At 33.4% G+C, this 23,323-nt stretch overlaps 1 protein-coding gene across 1 annotated transcript in view; it reads right to left on the bottom strand.

Annotated features, from left to right (window-relative positions):
- The window catches only part of LOC123692779 (cardioacceleratory peptide receptor-like), a 49,474-nt gene extending 26,151 nt beyond the window's left edge, over positions 1-23,323 (bottom strand). The window contains exons 1-3 of the mRNA XM_045637570.1: positions 23,212-23,323; positions 6,607-6,742; positions 548-683 (exon numbers count right to left, since the gene is read on the bottom strand). Coding sequence (XP_045493526.1) covers positions 548-683; positions 6,607-6,714 — 244 coding nt within the window. The 5' untranslated portion in view covers positions 6,715-6,742; positions 23,212-23,323. The remainder of the gene's footprint in view (positions 1-547; positions 684-6,606; positions 6,743-23,211) is intronic.

Below are 23,323 nucleotides of genomic sequence, written 5' to 3' on the forward strand. Positions count from 1 at the left end.
TTTTAACAGGTAACGTGGGTAATTACGTCACGCAGTGTAGCCTACTCTTACAAAGGAACTAATTGAATTACCTTTGACTAGCATTCACTATTGGAACCACACAACTGTCACAAAATGAGTTCACAAAAGGCATTTTATTGGGTGAATCCATTAATTAAGAGAAGATGATTTTCCTTAATGAAAGATAAGTAGATTACATGTTTTATTATGATCGAAGACAAAATAGCAACTGCCATTTCTCAATCTACCCTCCACATTCATGCATTATTATCTATTGAAATTTATATTTCTGCCTTTTGTTTTTGCTGTATTTACATAATATGTAAACAAATCATATTGCAGATTAAAATATTCTAAAAAAATATTTGTCTTCTTTAATTTGTAACTCATATTTACCATTTCTATATGTGTGTGTCTTTTCTGTTTTATTTTAAGTATGATTGTGTTGGTGTGTGTGTGTTTTCTGTTTAATTGTAAGTATGATTGTGTTCTATGAATACACGTTTCATCTATCTATCTATTTGTCTAAATAAAGAATAAAACTTACCAGCTATAGCTAAATGCATGATGAAAAAGTTCATCCGACTTTTCCTGGACTTTGTGAGCAGTAACGCCAGGATGACGGTCGCGTTGCCGGCGACGATTGCCACGAGCAGAACCCATAGTACTGCCAACTGTGCTGTCTGAAGGAAGAACAAACGACCTCGTGATATATTATTAAGTAATTGGAACATCAATTTACATTAAACAATGTTGGAAGAAACAATTGACTTATCTAAACTATTAATAAAGACAGGTATGTTGTAACTATTTTGTGTGTTTTTAAAATTGAATAAACATTACATAAACAATTGATTGATTTTTAAATTGTTATTTTTCCTCGTTTATTTTTTTATGCATTTGATTTTTGCATTGTGCACGTAGTACCTATATTAAAACAATTTAAACGTGAATACGTAGGTAAATTTATTATATTATATTATAAAATATAAAGGCATTGGTTGGAAACTGTCTCTTAGCGAACAAAATAAACGCCACAAAACTAGTCCTTCCAAGATAATGAGGAAACATAAAATACCTCGGTAAAAGTCCCGTTAGTTCAAAAAAGTTAATTTTATAAACATTTGTCCTACCTTTTCCTTCCTGAGCAGGAAACGAGTTGTTGTTAATTGCATTGTTGAAACTATTTTTCTGAATACTACACTTATTTAAATCTACCTTTGTTGAAGTGCTTTCATTAAATCATTTTTATTTCACGTTATGGTTTTTTGTTATCTAATTCGAAGAACCGAATTCCGTCTCATCACAATGTATTCAATCATTTATTTTTGCCCTTGTATAAAAAGAAATTATTGTTCTAACTATTACTGGGTACTAATTGATAAGTATTAAATGTTTTATTCTAAAAGAAATTGAAAACAAAACATTTTCGTTCCTTATTTTCCATTCAAGCGTTAACCTCTCTTTAAGTCGAGATTAAATATTTATTCCATGACACGATCCTCATAATGCAATTTAAAGTGAACTGAAAAGAATTTGAATAACGGGCTAACGTTAATGGTTTTCTGTTGTAAATTATAAGAGGGTAAAGTTTTGCATAATAACGCCCCAGTGCAGTTAGCAAGCAATCTTCAACGAATAAATTGACTTGAAAGTTGTATGGATCATTGACTTGACTTACTACTTACTACGTCGTAAACTATCGAGTTGTATATTTTTGTAAACAAAATAGCGGATGTATTTGGGAATTAGCGATGCGGTCTTACAGTAAAAGAGAGATGGTTTGATCCGGATGGACGTCATCTACTATTAGTTCAGGATACATCGCCCATTTTTGCAAGTGACTAGCAGAGATAACAAGGATAAATTTTTTGATTTGATGGTTCTCAAATATTTATTACGCAATTTGTAGGACAATATGTCTGTTGAATTATATAAACATTAACTAAGTGAAAACAAAAAAATCAGCTTGTTAGTAACATTTATGATGACCTCGTTATCGATACACTTTGGAAAGGGGGACTCTTTGAACAAACCATAGATTTTGTAGGACAAATATTTTTTCGAATAATTTAGGTAATTATCTTGAGATTGAAAAAAAAAAAATTCAGTTAGTAATAAATATTTGAGAACCATCAAATCAAAAAATTTTATCCTTCTTATCTCTGTTAGCTACCACAATCGAGACTTTCGTACACGAAATTATTGGGCGTCTCATCAAAATAAAGCTACAAACGGAAAATTAGCTTGATAGTAGTCACTTGCAAAAATGGGAGATGTATCCTGAACTATATTAAAATTATATTGAAATAAACAAACCCATACTTTAGCAGTGGATTAAAAACTGTCCATAGAACGGAATAAATTTAATATTACCCCATGATAAGAATCATTGTCTATTACAGTACAAATAAAAGTATCAAAATCAATTAAATACTACAATTTTATTCAATAAACTTTATTGAATAAAGTATCAAGCAATGCACTTCAACTAATTAAGTGCTTCTTGTTAATAACGGAAAATTATTACTACCACAAATTAGTGCGTGTAGTTTGTAAAATTATACGTATTTAAACAAGATTAGAATACTGTGTCTAGACCCATACTTCAGTGGTCTCTCAAACAATTAATTGGAACCCGAGTGAGGATCTCTAAGGAACATTTGACGTTTAAACAGGCAATTATGAACTTTATCGCTCAATTATACAGTTTAAAATTGAATATATGAAGGTGTCGTCTCCATAATGCATTTAAGACGACGAAATTTAAGTGACTTTTATGTCTAAATCTATAGTGTTAGCGTAAGTTTTTGCTTGCCAAATGAGCCAGATAATATTTTTTTTTTTTTTTTTTTTTTTTTTTATATTTAAGCGGGCAAACGAGCAGGCGGGTCACCTGATGGAAAGTGATGCCCGCCGCCCATAAGCATTCGCGCTGTCAGGGGCACCGCGAATGTGTTGCCGGCCTTTAAGAAATTTATATGCCCTTTTTTTGAAGGTCTCCTTGTCAAAGATGTTTGGAAACACCTCAGATGGTAATTCATTCCACAACGATGTTGTTCTTGGCAAAAAATTCCGGGAGAATCGCACTGTAGTAGATCGCCATGCATCCAGATGGTGAGGATGATATTTAAGTTTGTGACGCGCAGTGCGGTTGTGGAAATCGGCGGCTGGAATCAGGTCGAAGAGTTCCTCAGAACATTCCCCATTATAAATTTTGTAAAAAACACAGAGAGAGGAGACGTCTCTCCGCAGTGTCAGAGGATCAAGCGATTTGGCAATCTCGGCGTCGTCAATGATGCGGATTGCCCGACGCTGTACGCGGTCTAGTGGTAGGAGCTGGTATTGGGGTGCTCCGGCCCAGAGGTGCGAGCAGTACTCCATATGGGGCCGGACTTGAGCCTTATAAAGTTGCAATAGGTGAGCGGGTGTGAAGTACCGTCTCGCCCTGGCGAGCACCCCTAACTTCTTCGAAGCAATCTTGGCTTTGTCCTCCAAAAATCCACGGAACTGCACGTCAGACGTTATTTCGACACCGAGAATGCTGATGCTTGGTTTGATATGTAGGGGACTGTTCTGGAAGGTAAGTGGTACGACAAAGGGACTTTTCTTGGTTGTAAATGCGCAGACCTGTGTCTTCGCTGGGTTGAAGTCGACAAGGTTGGATTGGCCCCACGCAGAAATTTCCTCGAGAGTATGCTCAATGTTCGATACAAGCTCGTTTCGATGCAGGTTTGTTAGTTCCAGAGAGGTTTTTGCTTGGCCGGCATAGTTCGTGTCACAAGTGCTGTCATCCGCATAACAATGAATGCTACGTATTCGCAACATATCATTGAAATGCAGAAGGAACAACGTAGGCGACAACACACAGCCTTGTGGGACACCAGCGCTGATAGGCATAGATTCAGAGCATGCTCCGTCGACGAGGACTTGGATGCTACGTGCCTGGAGAAAACTAGCTACCCAATTGCATAACCTCTCCGGTAGTCCATACGATGGAAGTTTGGAAAGGAGCCCCCTGTGCCACACCCGATCAAAGGCCTTCGCTATATCTAAACTTACAGCCAGCGCTTCCCCCTTATTCTCCACTGTTTTTGCCCATCGGTGAGTCAGAAATGCTAAGAGGTCACCTGCAGAGCGACCATGACGAAAGCCGTATTGATGGTCACTTAACAGTTGATTGTCCTCAAGATATCGCAAGAGCTGACTATTAATGATGGACTCCATCACTTTAGAGAATAAGGAGGTAACTGCAATTGGCCTATAGTTAGATGGATCGGAGCGTGTGCCTTTCTTAGGGATCGGATGTATCAAGGAGGTCTTCCAGGATCTAGGGACAATACCAGTGGCATACGAGTATCGAAAGAGATGTGTTAAGACCGGAGCCAGCTCGGGAGCGCAGGTCTTTAGAACTACAGCAGGGATGCCGTCGGGCCCATTTGACTTATGAATGATGAGAGATCGAAGGGCTTTACGTACTGCAGATTGTGTGAATTTCACTTCGGGCATCGTGCTATTGCAGTTTGGGATGGGCGGTGGTGTTTTTCCCTCATCATCCAGCGACGAATTTAATGCGAAGAGAGTCGCCAAAGTATCAGCTTTTTCTTTAGCTGAGTGAGCTAAAGAGTCGTCGGCCCTGCGTAGTGGTGGAAATGACGATCGGCAGAAATTACCCAGGATGGCCTTAGCAAGAGACCAAAAAGTTCTTGTGCCTGAAGGGTAATGTGTCAGCTTTTTACCAATTCTGTTGATGAAGCTTGACTTTGCTTCAGCGATTTTCCTCTTTAGTGATCTGGAGGCAGAGTTGTACAATTTCTTGAGATGCTTAGCTTCAGGATCTTCCGCAGCAAGAGCTTCTGCCCAGTTTCGATAGCGATCTTGCTTCGTTCGAGATGCTTCTCTGCAAGATTGCCCAAACCAGGGCTGTGACTTGCCGCCGACAGGTACCACAGAGTTCGGGATGAAAAGCTCCATGCCCTGTAGCACAACATCAGCGACACAGTCAGCACAAGCATCGGGATCTTCATCTGCGAAGCAGACCTGTCTCCATGGGTAGGAGGAAAAGAACGTGCGCATCCCATCCCAGTCCGCCGACCCATAGTGCCAGACACGTCGGGTAGTAGCTGGGCGAGACCGAGATTGATATGTGAGAGGCACTGTACTCTGTATAAGACAATGATCGGAAGATCCAAGAGGGGCTGCGACGCTCACTTTGTAGTTGTCTGGAGAGGAAGTTAGAAATAGATCTAGCAGAGATGGAGTGTGGTCCTCGACATCAGGTATCCTTGTGGGCGAGGGGACCAGTTGTGTTAGATCGTAGGCCAAGGCGAAGTCACGGAAAGAACGTCCTGCATGGTCAGTATTGCGTGAGCACAACCATTCAGCGTGATGAGCGTTAAAGTCACCCAAAACCACTATCTCGATCGTTGGAATCTTTTGGAGCAGAATATCGATCGAAGTTTGAATTTTCTCGATGAGTCTGTCAGTTTCGGTGTTTCCGCTGTGTGACCTATACAGGCACGCATAGACGCGGGGTTGGTTATCGCAGTCTACTCGTAGCCACAATAAGGATAGGTCAATACCTTCCAGGTTACCCAAACGACGACAGCAAATATCTTCTCTGGCGTATACACAAACTCCGGCGCGCGGAACAAACGTGTGTTCCAGAACATAGCCCGGGTAATTCAAATAAGATGTGTCAGCCGGAGAAGATATTTGAGTCTCCGTTAAAAAGAGGAGGGCCGGCTTGGCTGTCTCGAGATGGTGGTGTACAGCCTCGAGGTTCGAATTTAATCCCCTGATATTACAAAAGTCCACTGATAGTAGTGTGGAACAATTGGCCGAAAGGTGGTTAGTTTTTTTACCCCTAGTGGAATAGAAGCGCGGAAACTTGCCCCCCCCCAGAATACGTGGGGCAGCCTGAGCGGGAGAGCTCAGGGAGGGATTCTCTAGGATCGCAGATACTAGTACCCTCCTGGGGTAATCTTCTATTGAGTACCGCTGCCATGTTTGTTGAAGGGCGATGGGGTTGGGCATCCGGCAATCTCACTAACGCATGCGGAACGCAAGAAGATGCTTAACGCCGGTATTACGTGAGACAGTGGTACTTCCCCGGACAAGCTACAGCCCAGTCGTGCTACACACAAAATAAATTGTATGTAGCTGTAGCTCTACCACTGTAAAGTATAAACGCCAGAGCCTCGTCTGTTGTTCGGCAGGGTGCACCACGGGCAGGTGAGGTTGGCTTTGGCTGAGAGATGGTAGACAGCCATTACACCCCGAAATATTTACATAAATGAGTAGTTTACAACATAAACTGCATTTTTAAAGAAAATAAGTAATAAATTCGTGAAAACATGAAGCTTTTACATAAAGCTTATGGGTAAAAAAATAGTGATAACTAAAAGTAAATACCTACTAAATATACTACTTTATTTAAGCAACTACAACAATTATTATTGACGAAAAACAATATTCATCCCACAAACATTTTTTTCATTATGCTTGTACTTTTTATTTCGATAAATCATAAACCATATTTCATAGGTATTAACAAAAAATTTTTTTAAATAATTTACACAACAATAAAACTATAGCTATATGTACCTGGTAGAAATAAAATTTGTTGATGGTAACATTGCTCGTCGTATTCCCATAGTATGTATCATTTTCGTCCAAAAACAGACTGCAGTTGTCGCACCCCACCTCTTCCATGCCGCTTCACATTTTGTCCCTTGATTATCTGTGGACGAAATATCATTAAGGCTATGTTTATCTATGTCCGGGTAATTTCCTGTTGCTCTTTCTACTGTCAACAGAAAATTTAATTTCAAATTTGGAATTTAATAAGGTCAGTGTGACAGCCCTATTTCTTAGTTTAGATGTTTTGGATGTTGTTTAGAATTTAAATTTGGGCTCGAGGATGCCTTGGAAATAATAATAATCAGCTACTATGAATAGGTCTGTGTCTATATTATTATATTTTGTGTTTTTAAATTAAATTACAATCATAAATGTAAAATAGCAAAGATCTCAAATGGTGAGTTTCTATTTTTATTTTGATCAAATATTACCTTATTTGAACTATAGCCTAACTCAAACTCAAACTCAAACATTTATTTATTCAATTAGACTTCTTCGAGAAGCACTTTTGAAACGTCAATACATATTTTTATCATTTACCACCGATTCGGAAAGCAGTATCTATGGAGAAGAATCGGCAAGAAACTCCATAGATCGGCAAGATCCTCCATATCACATCCTATATTTGATATATTTTATTAATTAACGATTTACGTCAATAGGTATTTTATTTACCTTTAATTAAAAGGTAATGGAACTATTTGTTTTGATATAAATTGTTTGTTACTTTTCTCTTAATTCCTTGGAATTTTCTCCTTGAGCGAGTTAGTTTTCATAACCAATTTCCTTCCCAAATATTATTTTATGCACGAAATTTGACTTCCAGAATGTCCACCAATAATAAATGTAATTATTGTAATGTATTATAGTTGTATTTTAATTTCACAGACAAAAAATAACACTCGATCATTGAACTAACAATCCAATTCTATAATCTATAATGTCGTTCGATTCAAATCGAAACAGATTGGTAGAATGTAATGCTTATTACACACAATCCGAAGTAACCATTTACTGTATCGAGTTGAACGAATTGCTTCGGATTAGACGGGGTAAGTATGTAAGTACATCAGTGTTTCATTCGTATTACTTACATGTTGTAATTCTCATTATTTTTTGTTGTAAGGTTCTTCTGATAAATAATACAATATAAATATTCCATACAATATGTTCCCTCTGGGGTACGGGCCTCCTATAAGGGTACAGGCCATAATCCACCAAGCTTGCCAAGTGTGGATTGGCGGAACCAAATTCAAAGATTGAGATTACTAAAGACGTCTGTCCGGTTCAAAATACCTCAAATATAGCAATAATGATTTTTGCAAAAAAATACTTAGATTACCTTATTGTTATGTAGACATCGATTATAGGATAATAAATAAAAAATATTTAATTTAATTACACTGTACGTATGTTAACACACAAAAGTAAAAAAAAAAAATTATACCTAAGGTAGTTCTAATTTCAAATAAGCCCGTGTACCGTGTGTTGCTCTTGAATTTTGTGTAGAAAGTGTATAGTGTTAGAAAGTGGCTATAGCCTAAGCAAGTTTTGTCAAAACTAAAACAAGCACATAACATAAACATACAGTTACATAACACAATGAGCTAGTTATCAGTTGTTATCTCAACCTTTTATTAAAACCCGGCTAATCCGCGCCACAATGCAACCCTTTCCTTATTTTAATGAAATAAACGGGCTTAACAGAAAGTTGGGGCCCAAAAATTTAATTAGGACCGTTGATGAAGTCTTTTCATCTCGATATTATTATTTTTAACAAAAACTAAACCGCCTTTACTAGACCAAATTTAAATTCGGGAGGCACCCGCAAATAAAAAAGAGCGCATGTTCTGAGCACACGTGTCTATAGTGAAACTTTTTTTGCAAGATTCAAAGATACCAAAAACGTCACCTTACTCCATAACGGTACGGTATTGCCATGACGCGACCTTGAAATTTTACCCTCAATTCACCTAAAGAAGTTTTACTTCAAAAATACTCTTCAGAATCGCTTCAACCAGGTAAAAGTTCTATAAGAAACAAACGAAACAGTCGAATTGAGAACCTCCTCCTTTTTTGAAGTCGATATAAAAAGGGTTTTCGTCAAGCGTCTGTATCGTGAGAAGTATAGTGGTAATCTACAATAGCATTGGATATCTATAAGATTCCACACTTGTGACGAATTGCTTTTAGGAGTAAGCTTCGATAGGATTTCGTTGTGTTTTGTGTAGAAAGAATTCTCATCATTCAATCAATATAGAAAGACTGAATAAAATCCCATTTTAAAACAATGCTCGGGAACAATACTTTAAGCTTCTTAATAACTCATCTACTATCGACTTTATTATTTCTAACATATCATAAAAAATATAATGAAACTTCCAAACTGATGATTCACCACGATAAATTTCGTACCAGTTTATTAATTCCTGGTATCATAACGAGTAAGGAAACAAAAATATTCAGCTCAAGTTCTTAATAAAAACAACTCTTAACTTATGATCAAGTTTTTTCCTCTCCACATAACACATAAAGCTATGTCATCGCCCTGTTTACGTCTAGGGCATTTACATACTCTGTATTATCTAATACTATCTTCTACAACCGTCTTATCATAATACGAAATACATTATACAAAATATTACGTCTTAAGACCACTGTTCTCTCAAATGTGTTCCTAGATAGAAAATTCTAGCAATTTCATATTTCTGTAGTCATGGATATGGTACTCGGAAAAAGGGACTCAGAACTTCTGACTTCGAAGTAAAAATCTTAGAAAATTTATCTTATAGGGCTCCAGAATCGACCAAATACATTCGAGACTCCGAAGCGAACAGGCCAGTTAAATATTTACTTTACAGATAACCATATTTGATAAGGATAAGTCGAATAGTATTGATTTAAAGGCATATTTCAATTCTCCTTCAGCAACTGAATTGCAGGAATAATAATATTTGCCACATTGTACCCAAGAATATTGCCTATAAATAGTAATAACAAGGGCAGAGAGAAAAGATTCCCAAAACTATGCCCGTAAATATTTATGCTAAATAGTTAACATGAGAAAATTCTTCACTTCGCAAAGGATGGATTCTGACATAAAACCAACATAAAACTGAATGTGGATACGAACGCTCATAATGGAATGGTTTTGCTCGATAATATTTTTCTTAGGTGAGTTTATTATTTTGTTCGTACAATTTACACAGGCAACTAACCCGAAGGAATGACATTTGGCGCCGTAAAAATTTATTAAGACAATACTTTCGTTCGTTTTGCAATGGAGTTTTTGTACTTGTCTCAGTGGTGCAAATTAAAGATTTATTAATTTGATTTCACTTTATAGGAATTGTTTTATGGTAGATGAAATTAAGCAATTTAAGAATTAGGTACAACCTTAGACTAGTTTTAACCTTTTTATTTTTTAATTTTGTGTCTAAAGATATTCTGTAAAATATAGCCACCATTATTTTTAGGACTGTCAAAACAAAACAATCTAATGTAACAAAAAAAAATCCCTCTTTCAGATGTCCTCATCAATATGCCGCTGTATAAAATATTCAAATTCGTCAATAGCCATGAGCAGATGGTATCTGTTGTTTTATCATTTGCATCCTTTCCACATTGGATTTAAGGTTCAATTTCGCTGAAATTAAAATGGATAATCAATCAATCTGACAGCGATTCGGGAGCCGATATACAAGGTACTTAATTCAGTCGATCAAATTTGCGAGACCCTGTGTTAACAGGTGGGTTACAATTGCTTTTCTTTTGGCTCCTACTTTTTTAATAAATGTCAGTATTTTTTTAACAAAAAATTAACAACTTGTAAAATAACTCTTATAAAATATTTAAAAAAACTACAACAAAATTATTTTTATTATTTTGGATAATTATTTAGGATGAAAGTGTAATTGGATTTTCAGGGTTTCGATTTTCTAAAAATAAATTCTCGACGAAACGATGAACAGAAGGTATTTATGTTATTTATAATTTTAATTATGAATCTTAAGATATAAATAGATGGCATTCTAATCCATTCTTGTCCTCTTCTCAATAGTTTACTTAATAAACTTTTATTAATAACTTCAAAGGCAAGGACTTCAAAGGATCACAATAAGTCAACGTTTTCAGGCAATGTCTGAAGAAGTACCTAGTGCGTAATATAACAAATTAAATTTATCGTAAACCCAGTGTCTACAAGGTCAAGGGAAACAAAATCTCATTTCAAGGAATTAAGTTCCTTGTGCCTCGGTATTCTTAATGTGGTAAAGTGATTCGGAGGACTAACTGTAATCCAATTTGGGAAATTCGTGCGAAATATTAAGTGTTATCTCTACTCTGTAAAAAGGCATACACATAGATAAAGGAATAGGTAGGTACAAAACAAAAAAAGAGCGCGTGTGCCGAGAACATGTGTCAGAAGTGAAACTTCTCTGGCGAGATTCAAAAATACCAAAATCCTCCATGACGTGACGGTATTGCTATGGCTGAACCTTGAAATTTTACTCTCAACGCGCCTAAAGAACTCACTTCAAAAATACTTCTGCAATAGCTATATTATTATCTCCTGATTTTCTCCTTACATACAATTTCTAATTTCTCATTAGTTAAAATCCGACACATTTCCGGGCCAATACCATGACACGAGAATTTAGCTTGACCCACATCCCAGTCTAAAATTCTTAAGCTTTTACAATAAAATCAGATTGACTCATGTAATTAATCAGTGACAAACACCATGTCCCTTAAGAAGGGTCCAAAAATGGCAAATAAACGCTTCTTTTCAAATTACGCAATCAAGAAAATGGAAATATAAACTTTTCGCTTGAAATATAATTAGCAGTCTTCTTTTTGCATTATGGTTGAACTGTACTCTGAAAAGGTAGATGTTGCTTATTAAAACATACCAAATATTCGATTCCAGTGTGGGTGTTTATTTCTTTTATTTCATGGGTTCCCAAAACAATGTTTAACAGAACATCTATGAACGCTTTTCATTTCTTTTCATCTAACCATCATCATCTCAATTCGGTGTGAAAATATTAACATACAACTTATTATTAAAGCTTTTAAATGTCAAGAAAAAAATCGAAAATCATTCGTTTACAATGAAATAGTAGCTTGTTGCCGATTCTTCATAGGAAAATCAGAATTAATTAGGTTGGAATATAGTTTTCAGTTAACCTTTTTGACTTTCCCAATAAAAACATTTTCGAATAATAAATCAGCCTAAACCTTATCTGGAAATTAGCATAAAATCACAAAGCAAACTAAAGGTATCCAAAAGTTTGGATCATAAACTGAATCCACTAACAGGAACATTATCGCATGATAATGAGGCAAGTTTAAAGTTATAATCTAGAGTGCAAATTTGTGTAAGCCACTGTGGCTGAGCGTTAAGGAAGGACTTGGAAGCATCTCATCCCAACGGGATTATTATAGCAAGGAATTACTGCTTTCCGTAGGCGGGATCTGGTTTGTACCGGTTCTATCGTTCTCATAATTTGATTTGCTAAACTGGAAAATAGTGCTTCTAAAGTTTGTTGTCTGAATTTTATAGTTTAGAAAGGTTTTGTTGCAATTCAGTGAGGTATAAAGTGATGACCATTTAACATTTTGTTCATGGATGCTTACAGTTTCAGTCATAATTTTGGCAACAATTCTACAGCTTTAGTAGATCCTTATCTTTGTATTGCGCGGCAATATTCTCTTGCCTTCAGGGACTTACAAACTCGTTTGCCCACTCTGCTAAATACATAAATAAATAAAGGGTTCTGTAATAAGGCTTGCTAAATAAAAAACCTCACCATATGTATCGTAGATTTGTGAGGTTTAGTTGCGGATAAAATAATATAGTGGCGTCTCATTGAAATGATGTCAAACAAAAAATAAATCATTTCATTGGTTAAAATATAGGTACTAGTTCTTTTAATAAAAATTATTGAATATGCAGATTTTTATTTGAGTTTCTGACTCAAACACTTAAAAATCGCTGGCATTACTTTTAATATCAATAAATCATTAACAACATTTATACTAGAAAAGTAATTTAAAAGCTTGGAAAATTGTTAACTAAACGTAATTTGTTTTGAGGCAGTAACTTTTTCTCACCTTAAGGAATTAAGTTAAACATTAACTCGAAATTTCCTCGGAGATAAACAGCTTGGGGCAATTTACGGGAGCTTCAAGGTCAATTACGAAATAAATTCACTTTTAAATGTTATTTGAAATAGAATTTCGCTACTTTTCGTATTTATTTTGGGGTGTTCAAATAACTTGTAATGCTGAGAGTGTTTAATTGATATGATTAATTTTGCTTCTTTTCTTGTAATTTGGGAATTTTAAATTAATAAATCTTTCTAATAGACTATATTTATTACAGCAAAATCTATACTAATACTAGGTATAAAGCTCAAGAGTTTGTGTGTTTGTTTGAACGTGCTAATCTCAGGAACTACTGGTCCGATTTGAGGAAGGCTATAGGCTATATAATATCATCACGCTAAGACCAACGGGAGCGGAGCAATGCAGGTGAAACCGCGCGACACAGCTAGTTAATTATAAGTAGTACGTTTTAGTGTACGTAAAAGACAATCTAATAATAGATTGGAATACCTACACACTGACATTTTTTTCCATAAGTAAATAGTTCTCAATCTATTTATAACTATTTCATACATTTATCAAAACCATATTCACAAGAGACGAAACAAAAGCCACAACTCAGTGAACGTATATTTCATAATAATTAACACTTCCTTGTTTCAAATTACCAATACATAACGTACGAAATGCGAGATCTTGAACACGAATAGAATAATAATTGTCTCGACGCAATTAATTTCACGTTTGAGATACTGTTATTTAGTTAATTTTGTACTATCTTGTCATCGTGTGTTATTGTCAAAGGCAATAAATAGTTTTAAATATATTATGATGATGGAAGGTGTTATTTCTCAAGCACCGATTTCTCCACCAGCATAATTAACTGCCTAGATGCTTGAGTTCTAAAATATTACTAAGTTTCCAAAAAGGTACGTAATGGGTCGAGCAGGTTGTTAATTTGTAATTGTTTAGTCACTAGTTGTTTTTTTAATTTATCATGTGCGATGTGCAATGAATATTCATAAAGCCAGGAGGTGGGGTAAGGGGCAGATGCATTATGCATAGGTATCTGTCTGTGACGCTTACAGACAGATTGGGCAGGTCAAGTAGCAGATAGGATATTAACATGAACATGAAGGTGGTCATAGAGTTACATAAAAATAAAATATTTGTTCAAATGCATAAAAAATCTGGGCACTAACTCAGTAACCACGTATTTGTTAAAATAATCAACAAAAGGGACTTTATGGTGAACAAAAAAATTCAATTTGTCGCCTTCATAACTTAGACGTTGGCTGCTAATGCCGACCACATTATGGAAGTTTTCGCCGTTGGTGTTTTATTAAAAAGATTTCTGACATTCTTGTGCATAGTTTTCACGAAATATTTTAAATTTAAGCTTTGTAAAAATATCAAAGGTAAAATTTAGTTTAAGCGATAGTCTATACAACTTTTTAAAATCTATTTTCTAAGGTAAATTCTATAGTAGTGTTACCTTATACCTAACATAATTAATTCATTACATAAAATATAATACATTTTATAGTATTGGTGCCTTGAAAAGAGCAAGTATCATTCTTGACCATTTTCTGCATTCCAAACAGATGTTACCTCCTCATTGTTAATTCTTCCTTAACATTTCAAACAAGGAGGAAAGAATAAACCTTTTAGCTCGAGTTGATCGTTTTTACTGGATTAAGATTCACATAATATGAATTCCCCGGATTATGCTAATATCAGATTAAGAAAAGTGCAATTTGTATGATGACTAATGAATTAAAAGATACAGACCAAGTATAAATATTGAACAGATAAACAGTAGCAATCTGATCTGAAGTCACATAGTGCTGCGTTGGCTGAGGGCAAATATATTCACATAATAGCAATGTTTGTTGTGACAGAGCTTGATGGAACAAACAGTTTGATGTAGCAGAAATATTGCTTGATTTATAGTTTGGTATCAGTAATTGTTGGTAGATAGTGATTACATTTGTTTGAAAATAAAACCCAAACTCAAAATATTTATTTATTCAATTAGACATCTTCTAGAAGCACTTTTGAATCGTCATTACATATTTTTAACATTTACCACCGATTTGGAAAGCAGAATCTATGGAGAAGAACCGGCTTTTAAAATCATACCACATGAACCATAGTTGCCCTTTTAAATTCTTTGCGGTTGAAATGAATGTGTAGTATGTTGAATTAGGCATGTATATGATATATATTTTGAGTAAAATTATATTTCTCATACCAATTTTACTCCAGAAAATAATTAGATCGTGATAACGTTATAAATATTAAAACTAGCTAATCCGACAAAAATTGTCCTGTCTTCGCGCGAAGTGTCATACCTGTGAAGTTTAAGTAGCCGTTAAGTTTTCGCATTTATTTAATTTCACACGCAAATTTCTTGAGATTTTCTTTTATGAGATCCTTCTCCTGACAAAAACGAATACATCAGCACATAATAATTATCGAAATCGGTTCAGTCGTTCACGCGTGATGCCGTGACAAAGGGATATATAGGGTTTCATTTTTATATACCTATTTTTATAATATATTTCCATTCAAGATTGATTTTCACCATCTACTTGTGTTACCTACAATTGTTCATATTATTGTTTCCTCATTTAAAATTGCACTTTTGCTGACATGAACTATAAATAGATTCAGTAGAATTCCTCGATAACAGTTATCTATAAATAATTGTATTGCACTCCATCCGTGCGTTTCATTGATAAATGGCCCTGCGAATATTAGATAAATATTATTTATCTATTTCGTGAGATGAGGCATGCTGGGACAAACCCGCGTGCAAAAGCTAGGACTTCTATATATACTAGCTGTGCTCCACGGTTTTATCCGCAGTGCTCCACTCCTGTTGGTCTTAGCGTAATGATATTATATAGCCTATAAGCTTTTCTCAATAAATGGGCTATCTAACACTGAAACAATTTTTCAAATCGGAGTAGTAGTTTCGAGATTAGCGCGTTTAAACAAACAAACAAACTCTTGAGCTTTATAACATTTTAGCTGTAAGTATCTAGATGTGTTACTCAGTTACATAAGCTACATCATTGTCAAGTTTTATCAAAATCGGATAGTTGTTTTCCCGTGAAAGAGGGACAAACATGCATACATTTATTATTAGCCAACCATCCTCACAAACTTCCACTTTTGTAAAATTAGTAAGAAAATAAGGTTATTCTTGTTAGAAGTATCTACTTGTAGTACCAAATTTACTTTAATTTAATGAACAACTTATCCATTAGGTAGGTATGATTCAATTTTGCTTGTACGAAAACCGTATAAAAGCATGTAAAGTTAGTCCAATTAATTTAGGCAAATTAATTACATCCAGCTCTTACTGACTTCATAAAATGTTAACATTTCACATGTTACATATTTTCTTATACATTTCTTTTAATTGTATTATTTAGTATCGAATTTAAGGATCGGTTTCCAAGTGCAGTGGTTAACCGATGAACAAGAAGTGGAAATTTCATAGGTTCGATGTTAACATAGTTAACATTGGTGGATATTGACAAGAAAATCCGGTTGAATTATTTTTTATTTTTATTTATTCTGGACGAAGCAAATAACAGAAAATAAAGCTATGATATCGAAGTTATGCGCGTAAACAAATTCACATTTTTATTTATAGTAAAAAATATATTCAAAGACAATATACATAAAGTAAGTTCAAGGTCAAATCTAATGAAAATTACTCCACTATGTATTACCGTAATTCACAAGTTAATTAGCCGATAGTATATAAACCACTGCTAACTGTGTGTAATTACGCTTGCCTTCTTTTATGTCCAATCAAAGTAAGTAATTGTATGAGATTTAACATTCTCTTATTGTCAACTTTATAGTGGAAAGTTTTAAAGGCAAAAATACAGATTCTATAATATTATCTTAACCTACTAATATTACCTCTATAAATGCGAAAGTTTGTGAGGATGTATGTGTATGTGAATGTATGTTTGTTACTTTTTCACGCAAATACTACTGAACCGATTACAATGAAATTTAGCACACATGTAGAGGGTAACTTGGATTAACACATTTTTATCCCGGAAATCCCACGGGAACGGGAACTATGCGGGTTTATCATTGAAAACGCGGGCGAAACCGCGGGCGGAAAGCTAGTAAATTATATTATGCGATAGATTTCTAGGTACTCACATTATAAAGCTGTGTATTTGAATAATATTGAGTAGGAACCTTAGTATTAAGGTATTTTAAAAAAATAATGTATTTGTAAGTATCCGTGTAAAAATTATAGTTAATTTATAGAAATTACCAAATTGCGCTAGTATTTTGCTAAAATTAAATGGTTTCAAGTTCATGGGTCGTCGTCGTGACCGATATAAAAACTTATTTTTGAATGAATTATTTTTAGAAGCATAATTGCGTCTTTTGTGATTATATACCTACGTCCCGATGAAAAAAATACTAACATTTTTGGTGTAAAATAAACATCTATTCTATACATCATATAATAAATCTGTAGAAGGGTCAATTCTGTACATTGAAAATATTGAAAAAATAACTAGCAGGGGGTGTTACTGGATCGATACCAAACCCAAATATGTGATTAAAAAAATTTTTGTCTGTCTGTCTGTCTGTCTGTCTGTCTGTCTGTATGTGAAGACATCACGTGAAAACTACCGGTTCGATTTCGATGAAACTTGGTATAATTATACCTTATTATCCTGGGCGTAAAATAGGATACTTTTTATCCTGGAAAAATACGTAGAAAAAAAATTAATCTCAATTTTTCAGTTATCCATAGACGTTGTTCTGTAGTAGGTACCGCGAACACACGTTGCGTTGCGTATTATTATAGACCTAGCCGTATTTGGGTCTAATAGATATTTATAAGATGTCATTGTCCGAGTTACTCAAAATGGAGAAATAAACCATCCACGCAAAGACCGACATCCGCGCGGACGGAGTCGCGGGCGGAAGCTAGTATATAATATATGTGTAGGTAGGTGTTATGTATCTTAATTTGGATTCCATTCTTTATTATCACTATTGCAAAGCTTACTGAACTAAGTTTACTGAAATTGTCTGTAACAAAATAGCAGTTTTTAGTTCAACCATTATCTAAAAACGTATTATTTCTTCATCCTTTAGTTTCAATTTAATCTAGGTATAAAATAACAAACATATTATGTAGTAGATTTCCGCCCGCGGCTTCGCCCGCGTTTGCAAAGGAAAACCCGCATAGTTCCCGTTCCCGTGGGATTTCCGGGATAAAAACTATCCTATGTGTTAATCCAAGTTACCCTCTATATGTGTGCTAAATTTCATTGTAATCGGTTCAGTAGTTTTTACGTGAAAGAGTTACAAACATCCATACATCCATACATCCATACATTAGATACTATATATTAGATTACAAAATACACCAACTGTTTTTGGTCTAGAAAAACTTTGCATACGATTATATCTAGGAATGGGAAATAAGAGTTTTATTTTCCTTGACAAAAGTGTTATAGAACTTTTGTTTTCTTTATGTTTAGATAAGATAGACTCAGTATTATATGAGCGACAGAATCGGGACAAATAGACTGTTTTCAGCGAAAAATATTTGACTAAAGAAACCTTTTCGATTGTAGTTATAGTTCTTTTGTTTGTTTGTTCTACGAGTTTCATTTCAATAATTACCTTATAATTTTAATAATTTAGGAAATTTGTGTTAAATATGTAGGTAGTCGTCAGAATTTTGACAGCCTTTTCCTTCTGAAAAAGTGGTTCAGAATATTCTGTGATGTTAATGTCACATGCCAGTCAATTAAATATGGATCCAAAATTGTAAATTCAAAGGCTAAAACAAAACAAGTTAAAGAAGCGTTAATAGACTTTGAAATAAAACCAAATTATAATTTAATCCCTTTTAAGGCAAAAACTGTACCCTTATATTTTATCAATTATGAAATCGTCTGCAAAAGGGCAACCTTACACAGATCTTTGTTTGAGGTTCCTTGTTTAATTAATATTCATTCATCAACAAAAACATCAAGGCTCTTAATCTCAGCATTCTTGGCTTAAAAGCCTTATTAACTGAATGATAAACAAAATTACAGCAGTTTGAGTCATCGATTCCTGTCAGAAACAGAATGGTTTCAATTTGTCCCATTACGTCGACTCAATGATCCGATTTTCAGTGAAAGCCGGCGTAAGTATCGTTTAGGGTTAACCTCTGGAGTAAAAAATGAAGTTTAAAATGGCTATATCATATTTTCAACCTATTCCATTGGCTGGATCGTTTCCTAATAGCTTTGTGCATTAGACACAGGCATTATTAGTCAAATAATGCTTTATGTCGGTAAGCGGAAATAACTGATCTTTATCGTATGATTAATAGGTATATAATTTCCCAAATCACATGTTTTAGTTCGATTGTTAAAGCATTTTTGTTTAAGAGCTAATATACATAATATATGTATATAATGTAGTAATATAATGTAGCTACTTTTTGTTAAAATTTTGCTCTATGAACCTAAAATCTATTCTTTACGATCTCTCGCGTAGTTGAACTCATTTCAACAATCATAAAATAAAAAAGCGAATAAATAGAGCATTATTATCGTTTCCATTAACAAACTTTTTCAGAACTTTCTACCTCATTTAACTCATTAAAGCCAAGGATGGCACAAGGGCGCACTGTCAAGGGCAGTCCCGGATATATAAATGGCCATGAAAAAACATTAATAATATATGTAATTTTCCGACTTACTTCACATCGGAATATATCGAATCAAGCCAGATACCTAGTCTGAGAGCGTGGAATAGTTTTATAATTTGTGATTTTCGTCGAATATAAAATCTAGTATTAATAATGTTATTGAAATGTTTTGGAATTGAAAAATGTAATATTTTTCGCCTTATTGAGAAAGCGTTTCGCCGAAATGCGTATTTACGTAGGTATTATAAAAATTTCATGAGGTACTTGATATTTTTTATCATTTCTTAATAATTTTAAAATTGCCTTCGATTAAAACTTGAATTAAGAAGAACTAGATATTGGAAATGCTCAAAATATTTAAAGGCAAAAAATCAAAGCAGCAAAAGAATTGTCTTTTTTCTGTGTTAAATAAGAAAAAAAAAAACAAAACCCCTATTTAAAATTCTGCAAACTATGCACGTTCAAACCAGCTAGAGGGTGTATATTACCCTACAAATAAACTGCAAAGAACCCCATCGCCATCATAAATCCTACACATCCTACACATTTTTACCATAATCTCCTAGACTACATATCAAACCGATTCCGTGACCTTTTCCGTCTATAATTTATTTATATTTCCGTCGGATATGCTGTTGATACAGGGACTTAACGAAGTCATATTTCATTTTATACTTTGTTTTCTTTTTCGATGATTGAAGCTATATTACAGATGAAAGAAATTGGTTCTATAAAAATATTCTTTCGTCTTTTCAGAATTTAATTTTAAATTATGAAACTTTGTGTTAAGTAGATACCTATGTTCACTTCTTCTTGATTATATTCAAAGCATGTGATTCAAAGTTTAAATTGAACTATCAAACTATAAGTTACATAATACTTATATTAAGTTAACTGACCGTAGAATTTATCCGTTTTTAAGGTTTATATACAAATTTTTATGAAAATCTAAATGTTTTATTTATTTTATTTATTTATTTACACTTTATTGTGCTGGCATACAAATAAATCCTTAAAATTAAAACTTATAACTAGTCCAGCACAGAAGGCGGCCTTATCACTTAAGAGTGATCTCTTCCAGGCAACCTACTGTGTGGAGTAATATTATGAAAGAGGAGGTAGGTAGGAAGTACAAAATATATATAAATATACATACATAGCTATATATGATCTATAATAAATACATACATATAAAATATTATATATATTACATATAATATAATACAATATAATACACATTCAAATAATATAATATAAATACATACATAAACACATACTGTAGTTTAGATAGAAAAATAAAGTAAAACACAAATAAATAAATAAATTAATCTTACTAATCCGAGAGTTTTCTTAATAATAGAACTACCGCCAGTGGTTTTAGCCATGCAAATTATACATATAAACTTTCTTCTATCTATTATAAAACAGCGTCAAAGTCCGTTACGTAGTTTTGAAGATTTAAGAATACATAGGGAAGAATAGGTACATAGAGCCATCATGAAGGAAAACGTGGTTCAGCAGATAAATGGAATTTGATAAAGATGAAAATTTCATCATCTGGATTTCATATTTCATGGAATGACAACTAAAAAAAAAAGTTTTTAAATACCCAAAGACGTCATTACGAAAATTATGTACCATTTATTCCGCAAACAAATTCTATAGAAAAAGGCAGCAAGAAACTTTGTAATTACTTTTTTGAATCAGATAAAATTTATAGAATTTATTTACAGTTTTCATTTATGAAAATAAACTTTTCTCAACCCCTCTGAATCAAATTCAATTTAATATTATAAATGTGAAAGTATTTGTGTATCTCTCATAGGCTTTCGTAGACATCCAATTTTATTAAAAAAAATAATAGATGAACAGATTTAACACAGGTTCCATCTTTTTCTTATCCCTACCACGCTTGATTCGACGTATATCTGTAAAGTTGCATATAGTAAATATTTTTTTTTGAAAAATAAGGTCATAAAGAAGTTTCACTTCTTTCGTGTATACACTAGTACACGCACACATTTTTTATGTTTAAATCGTATTGTTATCGTATTAATATGAAAGCTTAATCGAAACAGAAATTTTAGTTCTTAAAACGTTAACAAATCAACTTAGTATTTTAAATAGCTAGCTAGATATACTTATTATAAAACTGGTTTATAATAACAAACGCTCCAAATGTTATTCCATCAATCAATCGATAGGGTATTGAATAAATCCAAGAACACATAAACTTCAGTTTATACTCGGTAATTTCAGAAACTTCCTAGAGGAAAATTTCCTTTACTTACAAAAATACAGATCAGTAAAAGAACAGATAATTAATTTTTAGTTATATAGAATTCAAATCCTACTATCCTACTTACTTATATTATAAATTCGAAAGTTTGTGAGGATGGATGGATGTTTGTTACTCTTTCATGCAAATATTACTGAACCAATTACAATGAAATTTGGTATGTAGGTAGCTGAAGATCCAGAATAAGACATAAGCTACTTTCTATGTATATTCTATATATTTTTCTATTTTTTCTTATGTAGGTTTTCTTTGAAAACGCGGATGAAGTCGCGGGTGGAAATCTAGTGTTTTATAAATGAACCCCGTCAAGACGCAAGACGTGGGTTCGTATCCCAACTCGATATCAAATATTTCTGGTCTGTATAAAATTTCTCAGCACAGATAATTTTCATACAATTATTCTAGTAATTGTTACAAGGAACCAGACATAAATACTATCTAATTTTCAACTAAATCCAATAAGAATGTAATTATTCGGAGTGGCTTTTTTCGATTGCGCGATGAATAATATATTTCAATTATTTGTCCACCTGTATAAGTAATGTTAAATGTAAATAATTGTTTCTCTAGCTAACAGTTGAAAAGTTAATTAGTTTGGTTTTACAGAAGTTTTTTTTTTATTGCAATTTGATATTATTACAAAAAAAAATAACGTTTAAGTTTTATTAGATATAAATACATAGTAGAACATTAATTATTGTTAAGTATTGTTCATAAAATTAGCTACCAGGTTAAGCCCGAAGTCTCTTTTAAAATACTTTTAAGTTTTTGTTAAACTAAATTTACAATTAAAACTGAGAATTAAAAAATAATTAGATGTGATTATTATTAAAAGAAGGTATAATTCATATTATATGTTAAACATTTTATTTGTAGTTGGATATTTTTTAATTTATTCGATTACTATGGTATTCAGTTTAGTATTTTATAAAGGTTCAAAAGGTATTTATTTATTTATTTAACCCTTTAATAGTTGTACAGTTAAGAAACCTTATAACTACTTACACATAGAACAGAGTACAACTATTTTGGCGGCCTTATCACTTAATAGTGATCTCTTCCAGGCAACTACGGTAAAAGGTAAAAAAGCAAAAAAAACACTAATTGGCGGGATGAAAACAGGTATGTTGAACGATGTAAATTTTTAGTTACATAGTAGTTAAGGCACAATAAATAAATAAAATAATGTTTACTTGAAGTTAATTCGATGACACTCAGCTTTGAACTACAGTATTAATTCCTTACTGCTCCACTATTTTAATATGAAGTAAGTACTCATTACTCAAAGTAATCCATGTTATCCATAAATATTAATTAACTTTTTTTTAAATAGGTAGCATGCACTAAACCAATTTAAAAAATCACTTAAAATTAACCAAAAATCGACACACAGATTGTAATAAAAATTAATAATAAAAACCCTAATAAATAATTTTGAATTAAAACTAATATTCACCCTCAAAATAAAGTCCTCTCAATACTTAATCACTGAACAGTTAACTGTTATACACACTTCACAACACTCGTCAAAGTTGGAGCTTACGAAAGCACAGGCGTGCGTCGTCCAG

This window comes from Colias croceus, chromosome 6, assembly GCF_905220415.1.
Source record: "Colias croceus chromosome 6, ilColCroc2.1".
NCBI classification, from domain to species: Eukaryota; Metazoa; Arthropoda; class Insecta; order Lepidoptera; family Pieridae; genus Colias; species Colias croceus.